This window comes from Centruroides sculpturatus, unplaced genomic scaffold (genome assembly GCF_000671375.1).
Source record: "Centruroides sculpturatus isolate CEXI.00-Female unplaced genomic scaffold, Cexi_2.0 scaffold2088, whole genome shotgun sequence".
In the NCBI taxonomy this organism is placed as follows: Eukaryota; Metazoa; Arthropoda; class Arachnida; order Scorpiones; family Buthidae; genus Centruroides; species Centruroides sculpturatus.
The window spans coordinates 30353-53557 of record NW_019386593.1 but is presented as its reverse complement, the minus strand read 5'-3'; the positions used below and the strand labels follow the sequence as shown (position 1 = coordinate 53557).

Here is a 23205-nt window from a genome sequence, read left to right as displayed (position 1 = left end):
AACGAAAATGAAAATTTGCTTGATAATTCAACTACGCTTGTTGGAGAACAATAAAAACACTACACTCAACAAGCCACCAATAAAACTCAACTGCCTAACCTATAACCAAAGTCTCCTTTTAATTTGTTTTTTAAAAAAAGCGCTTGACAAACTTGCCCCGCATGCCGAAGTTGCCCCGGTCTCCCCTAAATGTAAAGATTTCGTATAATTTATTTTAAAATATTTTAAATTTATTCCTTTTAACGTATAAATGCAAAATTTCTACGGAAGAATATAATATAGGGAATAAAATTAATAATAAGATTTAATTGTTCATAATTATCTATTTATTATTAATTTTCAGACACTTTTTCTGTACGCGACATCGAACAATGTGAACATAATTGAAATATCATTAGAAGAGATATTCTCAAATTGCCTTCAGCTATTGTTTCCTAACTCAGATTTATAGCTTAGAAACTAACTATCTTTTCTAAAAATATTTTCTAACGTTTTCCTTAACGACACACACATCAGTATTTTTCCTTGATAAGTATCAGGTTATTTAATAAATTAATTTAAATATGGCCATTAGCTTAAATAAAACTTCAGAGTAAATTCTATCAGAAAGACAACCTTCAAATAAATTTTTTATTTAATATAAATTTTTATTTTATTCTGTGGCCACTTCCTGTTGAATGATTAAATTAATTATTTTCCAACGATTTCGGTTCTTTACTTATCGCGGATCCATCTTGTTCGGTTCCAGGTATTTGTTTCCTGTTATATTATTTTTAAAATTGATGGATTATAAAACACGCAACACACGGGCAACCTGCCAGCAAAAGATGCATACTGCTTTTATTCTAAGGCTTTTTCCAACTTCACAAATCTTGCTATAGATCAGGGCTGTCCAACTGGCGGCCCGCCAAATAATTTTTAAGGCTCCCGAGTACATTTTACTATGAATAAATTTATGTTACTAAATTATTATTATTAATATTAAAATTATTTTACTATGTGAAAATTACGGCCACAATGTTCTCATTAATATATTACGAATATTTTAAAGTTTTCTTTTTAGTATAAATGAAATATTTTTTAAATTAACATAAACTGACTTTTCATTTATCAACCTTCTTGGCCCCCGAAATGTTTGGTGAAGAAAATATGGCCCGCGGGCTATGATAAGTTGGACAGCGCTGATGTAGACTATTTTTAATAATTTCGAGTAAACATGTTTATTTATTATTTATCTAATTACCGCAAATTTTCATGTTTCAACTGATATGCAGCCTTAAATGAACACATTTGAACTTTTATATTTAACTGTTTACTGCATATTCTTTGTAAGCTATCTTTCTCCAACATGCCTCCACACATGCTTTTTACCAATACAGTGGAACATCGCTTAATGAGCAATTCGCATAACGAGCAAGAACAAATTGTGAAAAATAACTCGCTTAACGAGCAATGTTTCTGCATAACGATTGACAAGGAGAGGGGAAGTGCCGGATTGTGCGCATGCTTTATCATTCTGTGTTTAGCACTTGTTCTGCTAGCATCTTAGTATCACTTGTGATCACACATTTTTTCACACTTATGTTTACACATATTACGTACGTATAAACAACAACCATAGCCCGTTATATAATAAACATGCCAAACAATATGCAAATGCNCACCCCTATGCACGAATGGAGACTTGGGGCTACCACCACATACAAACACCATTCACGTGAGATGTGTAATTTTGGCGAAAAAGTGAAATATAGAAACATACATGTCCATTTATATATATATATATATATATAACAAAATTTTCATTCAAAAGCATTTGCTTCGTGCTGATAAGAGTTTCGCCTCTATGTTTATTCATGTGACTGAAAGGATTTACAGTGGAATTTCGCTTAAAGAGCATAATTCGTTTCAGAATCTTATTTGTAATGCGAAACACTCGTTAAGCAAAAGAATTTTTTCCATATGAATTGGTGTAAAATACGATAATGCGTCCCACGCCGAGAAAATACTCAAATATTTTATGTATAAAGTTTATTCAAAGAACATTATACAAAATGCATTCTTAAGCAGCGTGAATCATCATCATCTTTTCTTCTAGCATGAAATGAACCAACCTGTAGTGAGAATTCGATTTGCAGAAAACAAAAAAAATCACAGATAATATATCTGATAAACATGCCAAACAATGTGCCAAATCCTTGGACTATGTAGAGGCTATGATTAAATATTAGAAATTAATTAAGTTGACTAGATGCAAGCAGTTATGCTGCCATCTCGTATTAAATTTAATGACCAATTCCAAATTCAATTTTAAAAACATCTAAATTAAAAATTAATTATTTATAATTGTTAAATTTAATACGAGATGGCAGCATAACTGCTTGCATCTAGTCAACTTAATTAATTTCTAATATTTAATCATAGCCTCTACATAGTCCAAGGATTTGGCACATTGTTTGGCATGTTTATCAGATATATTATCTGTGATTTTTTTTGTTTTCTGCAAATCGAATTCTCACTACAGGTTGGTTCATTTCATGCTAGAAGAAAAGATGATGATGATTCACGCTGCTTAAGAATGCATTTTGTATAATGTTCTTTGAATAAACTTTATACATAAAATATTTGAGTATTTTCTCGGCGTGGGACGCATTATCGTATTTTACACCAATTCATATGGAAAAAATTCTTTTGCTTAACGAGTGTTTCGCATTACAAATAAGATTCTGAAACGAATTATGCTCTTTAAGCGAAATTCCACTGTAAATCCTTTCAGTCACATGAATAAACATAGAGGCGAAACTCTTATCAGCACGAAGCAAATGCTTTTGAATGAAAATTTTGTTATATATATATATATATANCGTTCTGTAATCGAACCAATATTCGAATTTGATCGAATTTGTTTTGTTCGAATTTGTTCGAACAAATTCGCACAAAACATTCGAAATAGAAAGCCACTTTCAACCACTTTCAAGCCCATATCTCCCGCACCCTTATAGCTATCGAGACGCAACCACCCCTATGCACGAATGGAGACTTGGGGCTACCACCACATACAAACACCATTCACGTGAGATGTGTAATTTTGGCGAAAAAGTGAAATATAGAAACATACATGTCCATTTATATATATATATATATATATAACAAAATTTTCATTCAAAAGCATTTGCTTCGTGCTGATAAGAGTTTCGCCTCTATGTTTATTCATGTGACTGAAAGGATTTACAGTGGAATTTCGCTTAAAGAGCATAATTCGTTTCAGAATCTTATTTGTAATGCGAAACACTCGTTAAGCAAAAGAATTTTTTCCATATGAATTGGTGTAAAATACGATAATGCGTCCCACGCCGAGAAAATACTCAAATATTTTATGTATAAAGTTTATTCAAAGAACATTATACAAAATGCATTCTTAAGCAGCGTGAATCATCATCATCTTTTCTTCTAGCATGAAATGAACCAACCTGTAGTGAGAATTCGATTTGCAGAAAACAAAAAAAATCACAGATAATATATCTGATAAACATGCCAAACAATGTGCCAAATCCTTGGACTATGTAGAGGCTATGATTAAATATTAGAAATTAATTAAGTTGACTAGATGCAAGCAGTTATGCTGCCATCTCGTATTAAATTTAATGACCAATTCCAAATTCAATTTTAAAAACATCTAAATTAAAAATTAATTATTTATAATTGTTAAATTTAATACGAGATGGCAGCATAACTGCTTGCATCTAGTCAACTTAATTAATTTCTAATATTTAATCATAGCCTCTACATAGTCCAAGGATTTGGCACATTGTTTGGCATGTTTATCAGATATATTATCTGTGATTTTTTTTGTTTTCTGCAAATCGAATTCTCACTACAGGTTGGTTCATTTCATGCTAGAAGAAAAGATGATGATGATTCACGCTGCTTAAGAATGCATTTTGTATAATGTTCTTTGAATAAACTTTATACATAAAATATTTGAGTATTTTCTCGGCGTGGGACGCATTATCGTATTTTACACCAATTCATATGGAAAAAATTCTTTTGCTTAACGAGTGTTTCGCATTACAAATAAGATTCTGAAACGAATTATGCTCTTTAAGCGAAATTCCACTGTAAATCCTTTCAGTCACATGAATAAACATAGAGGCGAAACTCTTATCAGCACGAAGCAAATGCTTTTGAATGAAAATTTTGTTATATATATATATATATATATAAATGGACATGTATGTCCCTATATTTCACTTTTTCGCCAAAATTACACATCTCACGTGAATGGTGTTTGTATGTGGTGGTAGCCCCAAGTCTCCATTCGTGCATAGGGGTGGTTGCGTCTCGATAGCTATAAGGGTGCGGGAGATATGGGCTTGAAAGTGGTTGAAAGTGGCTTTCTATTTCGAATGTTTTGTGCGAATTTGTTCGAACAAATTCGAACAAAACAAATTCGATCAAATTCGAATATTGGTTCGATTACAGAACGATTGTAAACGTTCCAGAAACGTTGAAAATAGTTCGTTTGAATTGACGTGAACAGGAGACGTTCAGAAATAGAATCGGGACCAGGTCTCTAATTAGTCTGGAAACGGGGGACCTAATTTTTGCATTCTGTGAAAACGGGTAAAATTGGCTATAATGTAATTATCTTAATCTTCACTATCGTTACTTTTTGCCACAAATAAAAACCCAGCGAAGCGGGTCCTTGCAGCTAGATTCTAGATTACTTAGAAAAACAGTCTTTTATATATATATAAAAACTATATTACATACAAATGTACGAACAAATAAAAACCCAGAGAAGCGAGTCCTTGCAGCTAGTAGTATGAATAAAAGTGAGCATTTATTTGAAGTATGTAGCATATTCTTCAGAATACACGCATTTATTCATACGTAGACTCAAGTGCAAAAAGTGTTGTTTGCTGTTACTTTCGTCTAGGTTTATTTCCTGCTAATGTTTAACCATGGCTCAAGTAGTTAATCTACGAAAGATTAAATATTATAAGTTATGTTCTCTCCAGAAGACAGAGATTTTAAAGTGTTATTTAGGTTTGAATAGGAAAGTGTTGAATGGTTGGCACATAATTTTTTAGGAGTGGCGACTGAGGTACGAGGAAGCTAACTTATTTAGAAAAAAAATAAAAATATGTTTAGATATGTTACTGATCCGGGAATTTAAAAAGGCATAGTAGAACGTCGTGTCTATATTATTAATTTTCATCGTTAATTTTGTTGTATAAATTTCTTTTCCAACTATTTTTTTATTATTTGAATAACATTATTTGTGGCTTCATATTTTTTCTTTTTAATGTTAGGAGTTCAAATTCAGATGGTTAAAAAACTTTACTAAATGTCCACTAAATATTAAATAAGCAAAAAAGTAAAGTTAGTGACTGGAATAAAAGAAAATAGTAACTACATAAACAAAATTAATATTTATAATGTAGTTTTATATAGGCTTATTTTTGTAAAAGTATATATTTATATTTAAACATAATTCCATAATAATAGATTACAAGCAGCTGTATTGGGAGATAAAAGAATGAACCTGTTGAACGAGATGATTGCTGATATGAGATTAATTAAAATGTACACCTGGGAATTGCCATATGCTGCATTAGTTGAGAAAATCAGAGAGTAAGTGATATTAAATACAGTAAAACTTGTATAAAACATTGCTTAGAAAAAATACTTTTTTTAAGTTAAATAAAAACTATTCAAGTTGGAAACTTACCTGATCAATAGAAAATGATTTGGTGTAATTCTGCTTTACACAGATTTTACTGTATTTCTGCCATTCCTGTTTTTTTCACAATTACTTTCAAAGTTCTATAATTTGTTATAGCGAACTGTTTATATTTGCAGGAAAGAAATGAAAAAAGTTCGAGTGTTTTTATATGCAAGAGGAATAGCGCATATATTGGGTTATCCTATATGTAGATTATTTACTTCCCTCACATATCTTGCATTTTTCTTAAATGGAGGACAACTGAATGCTGAAATTATATATATTACTATGGCTGCTTCTGCACATATTTTCGGTAGCACTACCATTCTATTTTCACGTGCAGCAGATTGTGCTGCAGAAGTTTTGGTTTCTTTGAAGAGACTTCAGGTAATGAACAGTTTAACAAATTGTTGTTTTCAGAGTTTAAGTTATATCTACAATTTTACTTTAAAAATTATTCGAAAATATTAATATTTTATTTAAAAATTTATAAATAATATTTAATAATTATTTACAAATTTTATTAATCTAATCTTTCGCTTTTGGGGCCTTAGCCACTAAGATTGATATTTTTTTTTGTTATATTACACTATGAGTTTTGCAGACCCACAATGGGGGAGTAGCTGGTTACGGATGAAGCTGGACATTGTAGTGACAGAGATTCCATTGTAGTCATTTTGGAGTTTCCAAACTGAGCTGTCTAAAATTTTCGTGTTTTACAAAGCAGTGGAGGGACCTTGGACTAATTTAGCAATTATGTCATCTTGAGCAAGATAGTTATTTACCGTCTAATTAAAATACAGGCATATTGTAATTTTATTTGAAAAATGTTAGGGCCCGGCCTGGAAAATATAATTTTTTAATTATTTTCAAGAGATTCAAAAAACAACTATCTGAAAATAATTTTTTAGTTTTATAATTTTTATATTCCTCAGACCATTTTGCTGCCTATAGCAATTTGCCTCCCTTGGCAGCTGTCTGTTTTGCTGAACTCGATATTGGCCTCCAAGACTGGCACTTTAATTCAGTAAACCATCAGGAACAGGGTAGAGAATTTCGTTAATAACGCTAACAATAAGTATTACACCGTCACCGATTTGAGTAAAATTTGGCACAAAATATATAATGGAGTTATCTTAACTGTCAGGATTAAAATCGTCTCAAAGCATGATTTCCGCCTTTTTTGTCTTTTTTATTTAAATTTTGTTTCAAACTAGTTGATGCTGCAGAAGTCGATATTAAAAATGACCAGTGGTTTTGGGAAGACGATGAGCTCGGGATGTCGGGCAATCATAGCCGTAACAGACAGAAACAGCGGAGACGATGTGAAGGTGATCGAACAATCAATCAATCAATCAATCGTTTTTATTAGGTGCTCGAGGCACATACTCAGCACTGCAAGAGCACAGCTGAGAAAAATTATATACATTTAACAATAGTACATATTAACAGTGTATACAAAACAATCAGTTAAATACAAAATATTACAGAGAGAATAATTAATACAGAATAACAATGAAATATTATTACAGAATAACAATGTATACAGAATTATCAGATGTAGAAAATATTGCAGACAGAGTATTTAGAACTTAAGCTTGGCTTAGGACTTCACGTTAGTGAAAGGAACTTGGTTAGGTTAAGTTTGTTATCGTTAAGCTCGAGGAAGGTTACATTCGTCTGGCTGTTTCTTCTACCAACGCCAAAAGGAGCTTACATCTATCTACAACTCAGGATTACTTTGTAAGTAATCTTTTCGACGAACCTGTTCAGTATTACTGGACTATTTGAACTTTATTTTATTTTGTGTGTTTGTGGAAACCTACGTTGTAAACATTTTAAACTTTATAATTTGTAACTTTTGTCAAACATCGTAAGTTTTAAAATTTACTGACATTTACTGACAAGTTTTTAAGTTTGACTCGAACCACCTCATTTTACGATCTATCAGGAGCAAATTATCTGTGTTAAAAGTTTAAAAGTACGCATCTGCATTACTTACTGATATTCACTAGTTTTTGGAAATTTTGCCCTATCATAAACAAGGTTTTTGGCCTTTAAGTATGTTGTGATTATAAATATTTTTATTCTTTCGAGTTATAAATATTTACAAATAAACGTGGGTCTGACGTTGTGGTCAGAATAAGGCATATGATGAGAAGAAATTTTCGTTACTAAACTTATATCCATATGAAAACTCATAACTATCGTATGGTATATTTGCAATGCTTGATAGAAATGTGACAATTTAACTACTACTATGGCTTTTGTGAGATGTCACATAAATAGTTCTTTTAGTTTACAATATGCCTGTAAAGAAACGATATTGATATAATTTTTAATAGATTGTAACTAATCGTGATACTTTAAAATTTAACGACGGTTGATAATAAACATCTATTTCTGTGAATAGCAACAGTTTATGTATTTTAATGAGTGATACAATATCATAGCCTGGAAAACAAACATTTCATATAACTTCTGCTGATCATCTTTTCTTGGGCAGATTAGCGCCTGCATGACTGACCAAATGTATTACTGCTTTCGATATAATATAAACTAATGCAATATAAACTAGTATATAAATTATCATTTGTCATTAGAATAAGTTTTAAATTCAATTAGTCATAGAACGCTCATTATAACTTAAAAAATAAAATGGAATGGAATGGATTACTGCATTCTGATATCTAACACTATCATTGTTCCTAAATTTATTAAACTACGGGGACATAGTTGTAATACTTCTTGTAACATTTTTCGAATTGTGATTTAGGATTTCCTTCTTCTTCAAGAAAAAGATGACGAGACTCTCAAAGCTGTAGAAGAGAGCAAAATTTTAACCGAATGTGGAATATGGATGAATAATGTCACGGCTACATGGAAAAAAGTAAGACGTAATTAATATAATTTCAATTATTATAAGTTTTGAAATGAATGCCGTAGCTGTTTTAGTTTATATAATTACACTGATTTTAATGTAAATGTATTAGCAGTTATTAAATATTCCTATGTTGAATAACTGGTCATCGCTTGAGTAATTTTTTAAAATGATGTTTTAAAAAATTACTGAAGTTACACCAGATGTTTAGCAGTTAACAGAAACACACAGATATAATAATTAAATAGCACACTATATAAAATTATTCATGAAATTGCATTTGAATTCCTACTATTAAAAAAGCTGTAATTTTGCTAGAAATCTAAAACTGCACAAACTATCTGTTTCTCGAAAAGATTTATTTTTCATATGTCCATTCTATGAGGAACTTTGTCGTAACATTAAAATTATGAGTGTCTTACTTCTTTTTACTGGCTTCATTACTACAACATTGTTTATTATATAGAATAGAGTGAATTTAATGTAATTTAATGAGAGCATTGTACGATTACATTTGTTTTTGATGTCTCTTTGCCAAAAGAATGCAACATAACAACCAGAGATGAAAAAATCGCGTTGTTTAAAATAAGCACATCAGATAATTTTGTGACAATGCCGAAAGGCCCTCCTATACTTTGGCACCATAGGACCGAAGGGTCGACACCGCGTCAGCGAAGATAGCAATGACAAATTTCGTCAAGACTGACACCACTGTTTATTTCCGGACAGACACAGAAACCGTTTTCTAGCGCAAACGATCGCGTGTGTGAGCGAACGGATTTGGGATGAAGTGAGAGACAGCACACTGGAAGTGACTCACGGAAAGACTAGGTCAAAGAAACAACGTTTATTTCTAAAGATATAAAACATTAGATTACAATACGAGAGTATCCCGATTGGGATTAAAATAAGTAAACTTGGGTGAACTTAATCAAATTTCCGCGATATTCAGAGAGAGAGAAAGTGAGTTTTAGTGGTTGCGGGTTGCTAAATACCTGGAGAAGCGAATGTCCATGCAGGTTCACGAATGTCCACGTTCTTCTTCTTGTTGAGAAGGTTATCCAATATTTCTTGTAAAGAAAGGCTATCCATGGTTTCTGCACAAAATTATCCAATGTCCAGGGGAGATATCCAATTCTGCAGTGACACCGTTACTTATTGGGAAAAAATCCGGGATGATGACACTTCTCGAAGACTGGGCGAGGACTCCTTATCTCGACCGTCGATTTCGACATCTGTTCTCGTTTGACCTAAAGGTCAAAAAATCGCGGAAGTGCGTCGTTTTCATTGTCGGGAACGTGTAAGTGGAGATTTTCTCGGGTAGCTGAGGACAACAATTGGTGAGCATGTATGACGTCGTTCACGATTAAGATTGGGTCGTTAAGGTTAAATTAAAGTGAGTTACAGTTGGATTCTCACAATTTGAGTTGAATTAACGATGTTCCAAGTATAAAGGAAAAACACAGAATATAAAAGTGGCATTTTTGGTCTATTTATTTTAAATTGGCAATGTGTCGAATAATGCTAATTAAATTCAAGGCTCACAAGTTCCTAGCTTATGTAATTTTACTGATGTAAAGAAACCTAAAGAAGAAGATGACGTCTGGGGAATCCAGGTGTTTTTAGCTTATAGACTAGTCACGCAGTTCAAACATATGTACTAAATTTTTGTGACTTAAAAATTAAAAAGTAAACGAATGATTTAAGATTTTTCAAAAATTGGAAAAACCAATGTCAAAAAATGCTGTATTGGCATCTTACGGATTCAAGGCATGAACTGAGGGATAATACGAGACAAGACACAATATATTTTTATCGCCTATATTTTACAGACAGGAGAGATTACAGAACTTCTGGTATACAAGCAATTGTCATAGCATAGTGTACCTTTAATATATATGAATAACTCGACACTAATTTTAGGATTTATAAATTACTATCAGCTTTTTTATTAAATAATATATTTACGTTATTCTTATCTAATTTAATGGTATATTATTTCTAATTTATAACGTATAAGATTATTTATATACAATTTAGTTACTTTACGCTTTGAATTTTTAAAAGGAAACCTACCCAACATTAAATGATATATCTATAAACGTACAACCTGGAGAATTATTAACTGTTATAGGCCCTGTCGGATCAGGAAAGGTCTGTCTGATTATATATTTTAAGTTATTTATATCCTTTGTTATATAATGCTTGTTTAGAATAGTTAACAAAAATTTAAAAGTTAACCTTTTATGTAATTGCAATAAAATTCATTTTTAAATTGTCATACTTAATTGTCACGTTAAATAATTTGATGTTGTTGAATAGTTACAGCGGAAATTCGTTACATGATGTAGGGAGAGAGAAAAAATAGTTAGAGAATAATTTGTATTGTTATTGTGTGAATAATCTGTTATAGAATCTAACTTTTCATCCATTTCTTAGTTAAATGAAAATGATTTTTAACAAGTCAAATTTTACCCACAACTGGATCTAAGCATATTTATAATTACATTTCGTAAAATTTATTCATATAATCAATTTTATCTACAAATGGTTCTTATGCAAAATTATTAACCCAATAATTTGTTATTACTTTATTATTTGTTCTGAAACTCTTATTTTAATGAAGTAGCGAACATTCGAATTATTTTCATTGCATATAGTGAAGTTGCTCAACACGTTCCATTGCCTAAATTGTACAGTGCCTGAATTTAATATCACGGAAATAGCGGGTCTGCCGCCAATAAGATGTAGTATACAGTTCAGTCAAATATATTGGTTCACAGAGTGAATATCTGTCTCAGACGGCGTAGTATCAAATTTTTTCAACAAATAAGTTTATTGTTGTTTTCTTATAATTTTCTCGATATATTTGATAACTTTCTAGCAAGTAAATTATTGATAAATTCATGTATTTTTTAAGTGTTCATTCCGCAGTATTTTAGTAGTTGTTTACTGGAAACGAAATCCTAATAACTTTATTCAATGATTTTTTTATGTTTGTTTAAAATGTAATCTTAAATCGTACCTACATAACTTCTGTATGGTAGGATTTAAGGAATTACTCTCTATGTTACTAACATTTTAAATGCTTATGTTCTTATATTATTTACACATAGCTTTTCATATCAAGTAATAAAACGTTTTATTAATTTGATTAGACGTCTTTCTTATTGTCCATTTTGGGAGAAATTCCTGTTACTTCCGGTAAAGTGATAGTGAGGGGAAAAATTGCTTACGCTTCTCAAGAAGCTTGGGTATTCAACGGATCAATCAGAGAAAATATCTTGTTCGGAGAAGAATACGAAGAGGAGAAATATAAAAAAGTTCTGTATATAACTGCTCTAGAAAAGGTAATGCGCTATTTTTTATTTATTTATTAGCCACGATTTGGATTACTTATCTTCATTGAAGTCGAAAAGTTGTTTGATACCAACTAGTAATTAAACGACAATTACTTTTTAGTTACAATTTCCGTGGTAACTCAGGATGTATTTTTTTCTTCTTAATTGAAGTTCTTAGACTATTTACAAAAAATTAAAATTTTTCGAGTCTATCTTTTAAATCCCTTATACACCACCACAGAAGTAACAGTTTAAAAAATTGCTTTTAAAGAAAATTTCTAATGAAGAAAACACTTCTAAAACAAGTAAAAATTGGTAGAAAAAGTCCACAAAGTTAAAAAAGATCAAATGCCAGCCTTTTCTTTTAGTTACTGTATGTACATTCGATCGCGCGTTTTGCGGGCGTTAGCCGAGCGCTTTGAGATATATGTGCTGAAATGGAGAACGATCATTTCGATACTTATCTATTTATTGATGAAATCTAAAAGAGACCAACCATCGTCAAAGGATTTTATAGATATTTTAAAAGAATTAAAAAACTTGAATTTATTTTGTCTTAGTTTTGGATGCAACGTCGCAAACATTTCATGCGTCAGTCTATCTCGTAATATTGGGTGCGCCCAAAATTCTTTTTGCCTCTGTCGTCGTCTTTTATAGCGACGATAGAGGAGCCACACACAAGCAATCACTTCCACATCCATTTCCAAACCGAGCCAGTGCGCACGCTCTGCTAAACGCTCGTCGAACGCGCGTTTAAAAACGCCTAGTGTGTACACAGCCTAAAACCATAATGAATTCTTCATTCCATATTATTTTATTCACTTTTAAACTGCTTCTGGCCCACTAGTGGTAGTTACGAGAAATCCACATTATTTGATCTTTTATCAGGCTGGCACTTGATTTTTTTTAACTTTGTGGACTTTTCTACCAATTTTTACCTGTTTTAGAAGTGTTTTCTTCATTAGAAGTTTTCTTTAAAAGCAATTTTTTAAACTGTTACTTCTGTGGTGGTGTATAAGGGATTTAAAAGATAGACTCGAATAATTTTAATTTTTTGTAAATAGTCTAAAAACTTCAATTAAGAAGAATTATTTTTTACATGCTACATTAAGCTGTTAGTTATTAAGTTATTTCTTAGAATACTAAAAAAATATTGTAAAGTGTAAATGATATTTTTGATTTTATATTTTGGTTTTGTTTTTTGTAGCAGTAAGTGCTTCGTTAATTGTATAAAATATTATCTCAATGGAATAACTTTCGTAATTATGATCATATTGTGCTCTTAACTGTGCAATCTACACAATGATAATCACTAGTTCTAACAGAAATAACAAAATATAATTTGAATTGAAAGGAATTATTCAGATTTTTCTTGTTCTAATTGTTATTACAATTAGAACACATTACATTACAATTACATTACATTACAATTACATTACATTACAATTACATTTTGAAAACAGTTTTTTAAAACTATTAGTTTTAGAACGATTCGTTAATAACATGTTTAACTCGTTTGACTTTACGAACTGCCCTAAGTTACACACAGAAATAAACAAGTAATGCGTTCAAATATGCAAACAATCATTTATTCCGAGTATAGAAATAACACTGTCGGTGTATTTTTATAGTAAATAATCAAACACTGTGTTTGCGAAAAATGGAGTAAAATTTCTATTAATTTTACTTTTACTTTTTTCAGTAGGAAATATAATACAGTGGAACCTCGGTATACGACCTTAATCCGTCCTGATGTTTGGACTTATACCGAATAGGACATGTACCAAACCAACTTTTCCCATAAGTAATGTAAAAATGATTAATCCGTTTTAATGTAAAAAATAGCGAGGTGTTTGAAACACCTCGCTTTTTAGGCTAGTTCCTGCTTGGTTTTTCATGAGATCAGCATGTATATTTTTAGCTTTCTCGCAAATAATTGCTTCTGATACGATGTCGCCAACGCACTGTTTTTCAGTTATCCAAAGCAAAAGCAATTTCTCAACATGATCTAAAGTATCTAATATTTTCGATCTCTGTTTAGAAGTTGATTTAACTCCTTTCGCAACGTTTAGCAGATTTGATAATGTCTTTATTTTTTACGATTGTCGTAATCGTCGTTCTCGGAATACGGTATGCAACATCTCGAACATGCATGCACCTTCATATTTCTCAACAATCTCTTTTTTCAGTTCCATTGTGATTCTAGTCATTTTTTTAGTTTTCTGTTGCTTTTCATTTGCCTTTTTGCAATTCATGATTAATAAAAATAATAAAATTTTACTTAAAATTTAAAATCAGAAGAAATTTAACAAAGTTATAAATCGTGGCACCGGAAAGTCTAGTTTGGTCTAGTACACCGATAGGGCTACTTGTTCATAGATGGTGCGTATAATTGTATTAAGTCGTATACCGAACACAAGTCATATACAGAGCAAAATTTGTTTCGTCCAAACAGGACGTATTCCGAATCGGACGTATACCGAGGTACCACTGTATGTGTAACATATTATATAATATATAACATATATAATATATTATAATATAATATGTTACAATATTATAGTTTGTTCTTGTAACTGTCATTATTTATATTAAGTGTTATCGTTCAGTTAGATATCGTCGTACTGTATCTTGAAACTTGTTAAAGGATGGTTTTACAGTTTCATTTTCTAAACAATTGTCTGAGAATATCTCAATAATACATTAGTAGTTTACCCAAGTAACACTGAAATGTATAGGACACTACAAAATGAAAAGTAACTGGAAGAACAAAAAAGTAACTGGAAGACAAACAAGACGGTATAATATTTTAAAAATGTACGAGATCGAATCGGTTATTTGTTGGTAATGATTGTCAAACATTCTGCTAGTATATTCTGACATAGCTTCGTTGGCAATACTTGCTGTTTATTTTAAACCCAAATGTATATTATGTTTGTTAGCTCATTATAATTAATTATTTATTAAATTCTGATTAATAAATTTAGTTTGAGTGACCAAGATGTTCTGTATTTCTGGAGACTGATTTCGGTTATGCTTGTTTTTATTATTTGATTGCAAAATCGATCGTTGAAAAAAAGTAATTTTATTAACACTTCAATATTATACCCAAATTAAAATATAATAAATGAATAAATTTAAAAAAGTAACAAAAATTTAATCAGTTATAGACACCATTTTTAGTGATTTTTAAAATGTGTATATGGTTGGATAGTAAATAATTTGATACTGCCAATAAAGTACAAAATCACACTTAAATTTTTTATTCTTAAATCGTGCATGCTTCAGTTCATGACATCGTTGACACTAATGTGAGTTTAGATCAGAAATCTTAGAAGCTCAGATAAAAGGCTTTTTTCAGAATGTCGTTCATCACTCTTGTGCACTTGTCTTTTTTCAAGTCTGACTGAACAATGCAGGATCTAATAAAAAAAAATTGAATCAAGCAGTCAGAGAAGAAAGCGTCAAAAGCAAAAGTAAAATGTTTATTTCTTATGATAATGAATAAACATGTAAGTTCGGCAACAGTAAATTTATAAATTTCAAGTTATGTCCTCATTATATGTGATAAAATATAGCCTATATATATATTATGTCGATCATTTAAGAATTTAACATGTATTGTACAAGAAAGTGCAAATTATTTTTGATATGTTTTTACGGTGGAAACTTGGAAAAAGTATTATCGTGTGCACTAGCCTGAGTACATATTCAATCTAGATTTTTACCTTAATAAAATGGTTACATTTAATGATACTTATAATTAATTTAATTAAATTTTCTAAAATGTACTTGAATATCTATTGTAGTTATATTTAGTGTAAAAGACTTCTACTTCTCAGTGCATATTATATTAAACATAATTACATTGCACTTTACATTTACCAATTTTAGGATATAAGTTTATTTCCTAAAGGAGATCTAACTGTTGTGGGTGAAAGAGGAGTGATAATGAGCGGTGGGCAAAAAGCAAGAATTAATCTAGCAAGGTAAAGTAACTCTTACTCTACTTGTTTGTTTCTCTTAGGTCAATAATTAGCTCAACGTGAATAAAAAAACTATGTATAGTATATATTTATTGTCTTTTGTAGTAAGTTTAGTTTACCCTGATGTCATTTTTATGTTTCTTAGAGCATTATATCTGGATGCCGATATATTCCTCCTTGATGATCCACTAAGTGCTGTTGATGTACCAGTAGCAAAACATATCTTTGAAAAGTAAGTATTTAAGTATTATGTATGGTATAGTTAAATACATTTTCGCTTTTTATTCATTTCAGATGTATAATGGAATATCTGAATGACAAGATTTGTATTTTAGTTACGCATCAAGTGCAATTTTTAAACTCTGCAAGTAAAATTTTAGTGTTAAATAAGGTAACGATACTATTTGTTTACCAGTTTTCTTTCTAATTAGTTTGTGAAAAAAATGACATTATTTTCTATTTTAAAACGCATCAATTTAACGTTATAAAGTTTAGAATCAGAAAACAATTATGAAGTTAACTGTGTTGTTTAAATAAACTATAACTAAACATATACAATACATTGGGATGTATTGCCATATTCAATATAGTGCATGTGTTCAATATAGGCATGTATTCAATATAGTGGCCTTCTGTAGTGTAATGTATGTATTCCATTCAATTGTAATATTCCCAGGCTTTTGTGAAGTGTGTGTGGTATAACACTTGTACAGGAGAGAACAACAGGTACAATAAGCACCCTACCCATCCTCCACAGATGCCTTATTTCATGGGCAAGTTCTGTCTACTTGCTAATTTTTTCAGTGCATGTTACTATCATTATTATTATTAAGTCGTCTCGATTATATATATAGATATATTTAAAAAAGTCTTAAATTTACTATTTTATTTATATATATTATAAATTTATTTTAGGAAAAATTTGAAATCGTTGACAATTATAAGAGAATAGAAAATTTAGAAATGCTTACAGGAATTTCATCTGATAATGAAATCGCTGAAGATAGGATGAAATTAGAAACTGGTCTTTTGAACGATGATAAAATATTTGAAAGTACTCAAACTGATATGTCTTGTGAAACTGAAAATATTGATTGTAACAACAGTAATTTGGTAAGAATTTGTTATGTATTAAATAGTTATCTGAGTGAATTATTTTAGTGTAGATTAAATGAGATGTGGAAGTTTCTATTTCTGAACTCCTGTATGTAATTCTCTCTATATTTTCTATTAAAACAAACAATTATTTAATCTTAGGAATAAACTATTACAATGAAATTATAAACTGATTCATTAATACGTACAGGGATCATTTGAAAAGTTATTGAAAAATATAAGTAAATATCACGTTGCAATATACAGGCTGTTTGCCATAACCGGCAATTCATTTCCACGTAAGGAGTGATTTGATACGAGAAGTTCTATACTTGTACAGAAAAATATTTATACTGTATTTATTTTCTTCGATTATCACTGATTATACTGTATTATGATAAATATTTTTAATTGTTTTTCGGTTTTCTTTGTTTATATTATTATTATATAACTACAAGTATTGAAGAAAATACTGAGTTGGTTTTTATTTTGTGTACAAATCCAAATTTCAGTTTTATGAAGAAAATGGTACCTTGTACTTTTTTCGAAAATTTATATTGAAATACTTTCTAATATATTTAAGTCTAATTCAATGAATATTTTATATAATTCTAAAAATACTTTTTTAGGAGAATGAAAATAAAAAAATACCACCTGACGATGTAGAAGTTGGAACAATAGGAATTTCAGTCTATAAAGAATATTTGAATGCTGGATCAAGTTTTCTCTTCAGGATATTGTTATTACTAATGCTACTTGTAGCACAATCCATTACAAATGGCAGCGATTATTGGCTAATCAAATGGTACGCTATATTTATGATGAATGTGAGTTTATTCATGTAAACAGTTTTTTAAATACAATACAAGATTAATGAAGAAAGGTTACATTATTTATGTCAAATTTATTTCAGCCTTGTAAAAAGTTTCAGATATAATCGAACAAGCTTTACGAGTTGAAACGGATAATACTTCTAATTTTTCCATCTCGAATTATTTCCACGTACAGAGTAGGCTTCAACTACTCTGTTTTCTCGGCAATTCTCCTGTTTTATGTCTTACCTAGAACTGACTTCGATAGAATTCTGGTGGTTTAGGTTTGCATGTTGTGATACAAGATGTAAATCGAATCACTTGAGTGAGTGGATCAAGTGAGTGAGTGCTATAGGTAAAATCTGGAATAAAAGATTAGAAAAAAAAAGGAAGACAAAGGGCTCAAAAGTAGTTAACACGGACTTGGTAGTTATAAATAAGGAACGCTAAGATTTACCGATACTTTACAAAAATTGTTGATAGAAAAAGACAAGGAACCATTTCAGTTTCCCTCTGAAATATTTCCTTGTTTTCAGTTTGTCATATAAAAAATAATATCTTATACTATAAACATGACACGTGCCAACAATTGATTTCAAAAACATGTCAGTATAACAAATCAATTGCGTAATGTCAAGAATTACACAGTAATATGAGGGTACATATTTATAAAGAGTGACAGTAATGTTACATAATATAACCAGATATTTACAATCAACTACTTATACAATGGTGTCGTATATACTACAAATGTGAGCACGCAGTCAAATTTGTTACAAGAACCTATTAGTATATGGACAATATAAGAAATTAGCCGCGTAATTACAATAATCACATAGTAGCATGAGTTTACATAGCGACATAAACAGAATAACAGTAATATTTTATAGTACAATCAAAACACTTGCAATCTATTGATTATATAAATGTCTAAGTAATAAAAGCTTGCAAAAAAAGCGAACACGTGCTATCAAACAATCACATTAGAAATCACACAACGTGACAAAAACCGAAACAATTACAAATAGAATAAAAATACATGTAATAAAAACAAAATTAAAATAACATTAAATCAAATACAAAGCAACTGGCGCATAAACACATTATATGTAAGGATGCATTGACAACCAATCTGCATAATATTTGCACTGGATGAGAAGAAAAATATATGTTATATTACACAACAGAAATGCGCGTGTAGATGCTACAAATTTCATTAAATGAACCAGGGACCAAGACGATTAATTGTAGATAGAATTGTGAGTTACAGTATTGATATGCCTAGCAAGTCTCTTAAAAGCATAATATATTTCCTTTGTACGCCAAATATCAAAAGGGTTGCAAGGCCACATGATTCCCAGTTCTTGTAATAGTAATTGAATCTCAAGGCGTGAGCTATCAAAAATCATACAGTCAAAAAGATAATGTATTGCATTATCTTCCTTATCACAGGCTTGACAAAGTCTAGAATTCTTATTAGTAAATCGAGCAAGATAACTTGCATATTTACAGTGATTGGTAAAAATTTGTGAAGTGTAGTAATCAGGAGTGCCCCAATTAATCTTGAGAAACTGCAGAAGATCCGGAATGAAACTGAAGGTAATATGTTGACTATTCTGGTTCCACATATTCTGCCAGAGTTGTATTGTGTCTAACCATAGAAGATGACGTAACGAACGTTTGCTAATCTTGTTATAAGATATTGACAGCGAGTCATTCATAGCACCTTCTTTAGCCAGTGAGTCAGCTCTCTCATTCCCCAGCACTTCCTGATGAGCCCTAATCCATGTGATAGTGAACACACAGTGGGAAGCCAAAATAGCCCTCTTAATATGTTGAGCTAGTGGATTCAGATTGTTGTTCTGAAGACTATAAACAGACATAGAGTCCGTATGGATATGAACATGAAGAGTATTATAATTATGATTAATATAGTCGATAGCCACCCCAATAGCAAATAACTCAGCTCGAAAAACAGTACATCTACAGTCAAGCCGATACATTTGATGTACTACTTCAGAATTATTAATGTATATAACAAAACTACACCCAACCTTATCATTAATGCGGGAGCCATCAGTATATAGGTCAATATCAGCTCTTTGCAGAAAAAAAATAAAAAATATAAACATGGCCGACGATATTACATTTAATTAAATATAAAAAAAATATATAAAATTGCAACGTTTAACAATACTTTGTTTCGGTATTGTTAAACGTTGCAATTTTATATTTTTGTATATGTAATTAAATGTAATACCGTCGGCCATGTTTATATTTATTATTTTTTCTGCAAAATGAATTTTATGTGAAAATGGCAATAGCACCAGAGGACGTTTTTTTTACCATATTTGCATTTTATTGCAGAGGCAGTAGCCTCTAAAGAAAGGTCGCCTCCGTGTTTGTAAATTTGTGGACTGTCAAGTGGAGTNTTTATATTTATTATTTTTTCTGCAAAATGAATTTTATGTGAAAATGGCAATAGCACCAGAGGACGTTTTTTTTACCATATTTGCATTTTATTGCAGAGGCAGTAGCCTCTAAAGAAAGGTCGCCTCCGTGTTTGTAAATTTGTGGACTGTCAAGTGGAGTGAACGACGGATGAACAAACGGAAACAAAGTATTGTTAAACGTTGCAATTTTATATTTTTTTAATATTTAATTAAATATCAGCACTGTATAAATTAGTAAAACTACAATCAGAAGTTCTGTCTGGTGAAAAAGTTTCCCTATACGGTATTGGCCAATCAATATCATTATAACAACTAAGTGTACAATTCGAGATCTGAATTGTCTGTTCCCATGTAAGCTGCTGGAACAGCAGTTTTTGCGATATAGCAAGATCTATAAGTGCATTTTTACCTAATACCTGTAAACAGCAATTACTCACACTTCTGTATGCCTTGGTGATAAGAGTGTGCGTCTCAGAGAAGATAAAAGCTTTCTTTTAGGGTGCACCTTACGTGTGGCCCATCCCCAAGAGCCACACGCATAAGTAATAATTGGAATATGGATTCCATCATAAATGGTAGAGATGGCAGCAGAGGAGAGGCCCCATTCTTTCTTTGCTACTTGGGAAAATGAGTGAAAAATAAACCCGGTCCGGTTTGTAATATATTCAATATGATTGTCCCATGTCAATCGAAAATCTAAAACAACCCCAAGATATTTTAGTGAACGTTCCACTTTAATGGTATTACCCTGCATTTTGATATGTGGGGGGTGAAGATACAAATTGGGGTGTTTAGGTTTATTAAAGACTTTAGCTTTAGTTTTTGAAGGATTGAAAAGGAATTTATGTTTAATATCCCAGTTAAAAACATGTTGGAACATAGTATTAGCATTACATTCAATATCAGCCCTCGACTTGCCACCTAAAAGCAGGAATACATCATCAGCATAGGCACAAATATTTGTGTGTTCAAAGTTTTCGAGAGGAAATGCATCAAAGGTCATATTCCATAATAGGGGTCCAATCACGGACCCCTGTGGACACCCAATAGTGATGTTTTTACAAACCTGATGTTGACCATATCTTAAAATGGCACTACGATCTTTCAAGTAATCCTGTAGGATTTTCAGAATATTACAAGGGCAATTGATTTGACGAAGACGATATAAAATGAAGGGCCACCATGCTCTATCAAAAGCTTTGGAAATATCCAAACTGATCCCCAAAACATATTTATGGGTCTCGAGCAAATGTAGAACATGGTTGACCTCCGTCTCAATTGCGTCTTCCGCAGAACGCTGCGGGAGGAAGCAGAATTGTGCCTCACTCAGGCTCTGGTTACATTCAACAAACCATACAATTCTTTCAGTAATTAACCGCTCCAAAACTTTACCCAACGTAGGAACAGGTACATAGAACAGACGCAACTTTCCATGCATGGGAAGATAGAATATTCTAAACAGGTGTTATATGTTTTACGAAATAAAGTAGGAATAATATTCCATAATCCTAAAGCAATTTCATCAGTAATATTATCAATACCAGGAGCCTTTCCCCGGCTCATAGTTTTAAAAGCACGATTAACCTCATCAAAAGTAAAAGATGTAATATTTTCAGTATCAATCAAATTATTACATTGACTATGTATTTGTTGCTGCCATTTATTGTCAGTAACAGGATCATCATTAGGGCAATATGTAATAAGTTGTGACGTCAAAGACTCAATAAGCGTTTTAGGGTGAGTATCCTGTGTATTAGTAGTTAGAATTTGTGTTTTACGAAGTTTGTTACTACACATATTTGTAATGTAACTCCAAGGATTAGCAGAAGTTCTTGAACAAAAGTTACGCCAGCTCTGAATTTTAGTTATGACATATTTTTATTGCCTTTGGCTTTATAGATAAGCCTCCTTATGCAAAATTCTTTCATTGTTATCTGTGCAACGCTGGTAAGTTCTTCTTTTCTTCTTAACTTTCTAGCTGTACGACGCAACACACTTAACTCGGGGGTCCACCAAGGCACACTTTTCTTATGTACAATCCTCTTTGGTATATACAGCTCACATGCATTAATGATAGTCTCAATATTTTTATCAATTTGCTCTCTCACAATAGAAAGGTCCTCCGAATATTGATCAATAAGATAATCATCGAAAAAATTTTTCATAACCTGCCAATTAGCCTGGTTACAAACATACTTATTGCGAGGAAGATAAGGGGATGTTGAACTACTATTTATGTTAACCAAGTTAAAGGTGATATAGGCATGTTCAGTAAGACTATCTTTATCTAGGATCCTCCAATCTTGTATTTTAGGGTGATAATTGGTACTACAAGCAGCAATATCAATCCAACTTTCCCCTCTACTAGAGATGAAAGTCAGGGGAGATAAGGGATTATTAATTATTAAATCATTACCTGCAAAGAACTCTTCCAGCATATCCCCATGCAAATCAAAAGCGTCACCGCCCCATGCTGGGAGTGGGCGTTAAAGTCACCCACAATTATAATACATGTATCACAAAAAGCATGCACTATTCTATGTAGCTCGTCTATAAAAACATTATCATCATAATCACCTGGGAAGTAGACATTAATAACTATAAATCTATCTTTATCAATCATAACTTCAGTAGTGATTAGGTATTTACTAGAGAAATTTGTATGATGCATAAATCAGTATTAGCTATCAAAGTAATTGCCCAATAAAAAACATCAGATCCCCGCAGCACAGGACAAGAGGTGGGTAAGCAAGAAGGAATATTTTTTTTTTACAATAAGGTTCTTGTACCAAAATTAAATCATATTTATCAATATTCTTAGATAAAAGGGAGGAAGCTAAAATACTTTTTCCCAGATTAATCTGTAAAATACGTATGCTAGTATTATCAAAGTCCATAATCTGTTTTAG

General features: G+C 31.2%; 1 protein-coding gene across 1 annotated transcript in view; it reads left to right on the top strand.

Annotated features, from left to right (window-relative positions):
• LOC111615371 (multidrug resistance-associated protein 4-like) overlaps positions 1-23205 on the top strand; it is a 56115-nt gene that overhangs the window by 17864 nt on the left and 15046 nt on the right. The window contains exons 8-17 of the mRNA XM_023356789.1: positions 5512-5637; positions 5866-6115; positions 8505-8618; positions 10677-10763; positions 11768-11959; positions 15845-15939; positions 16082-16168; positions 16231-16327; positions 16852-17049; positions 17661-17836. Coding sequence (XP_023212557.1) covers positions 5512-5637; positions 5866-6115; positions 8505-8618; positions 10677-10763; positions 11768-11959; positions 15845-15939; positions 16082-16168; positions 16231-16327; positions 16852-17049; positions 17661-17836 — 1422 coding nt within the window. The remainder of the gene's footprint in view (positions 1-5511; positions 5638-5865; positions 6116-8504; positions 8619-10676; positions 10764-11767; positions 11960-15844; positions 15940-16081; positions 16169-16230; positions 16328-16851; positions 17050-17660; positions 17837-23205) is intronic.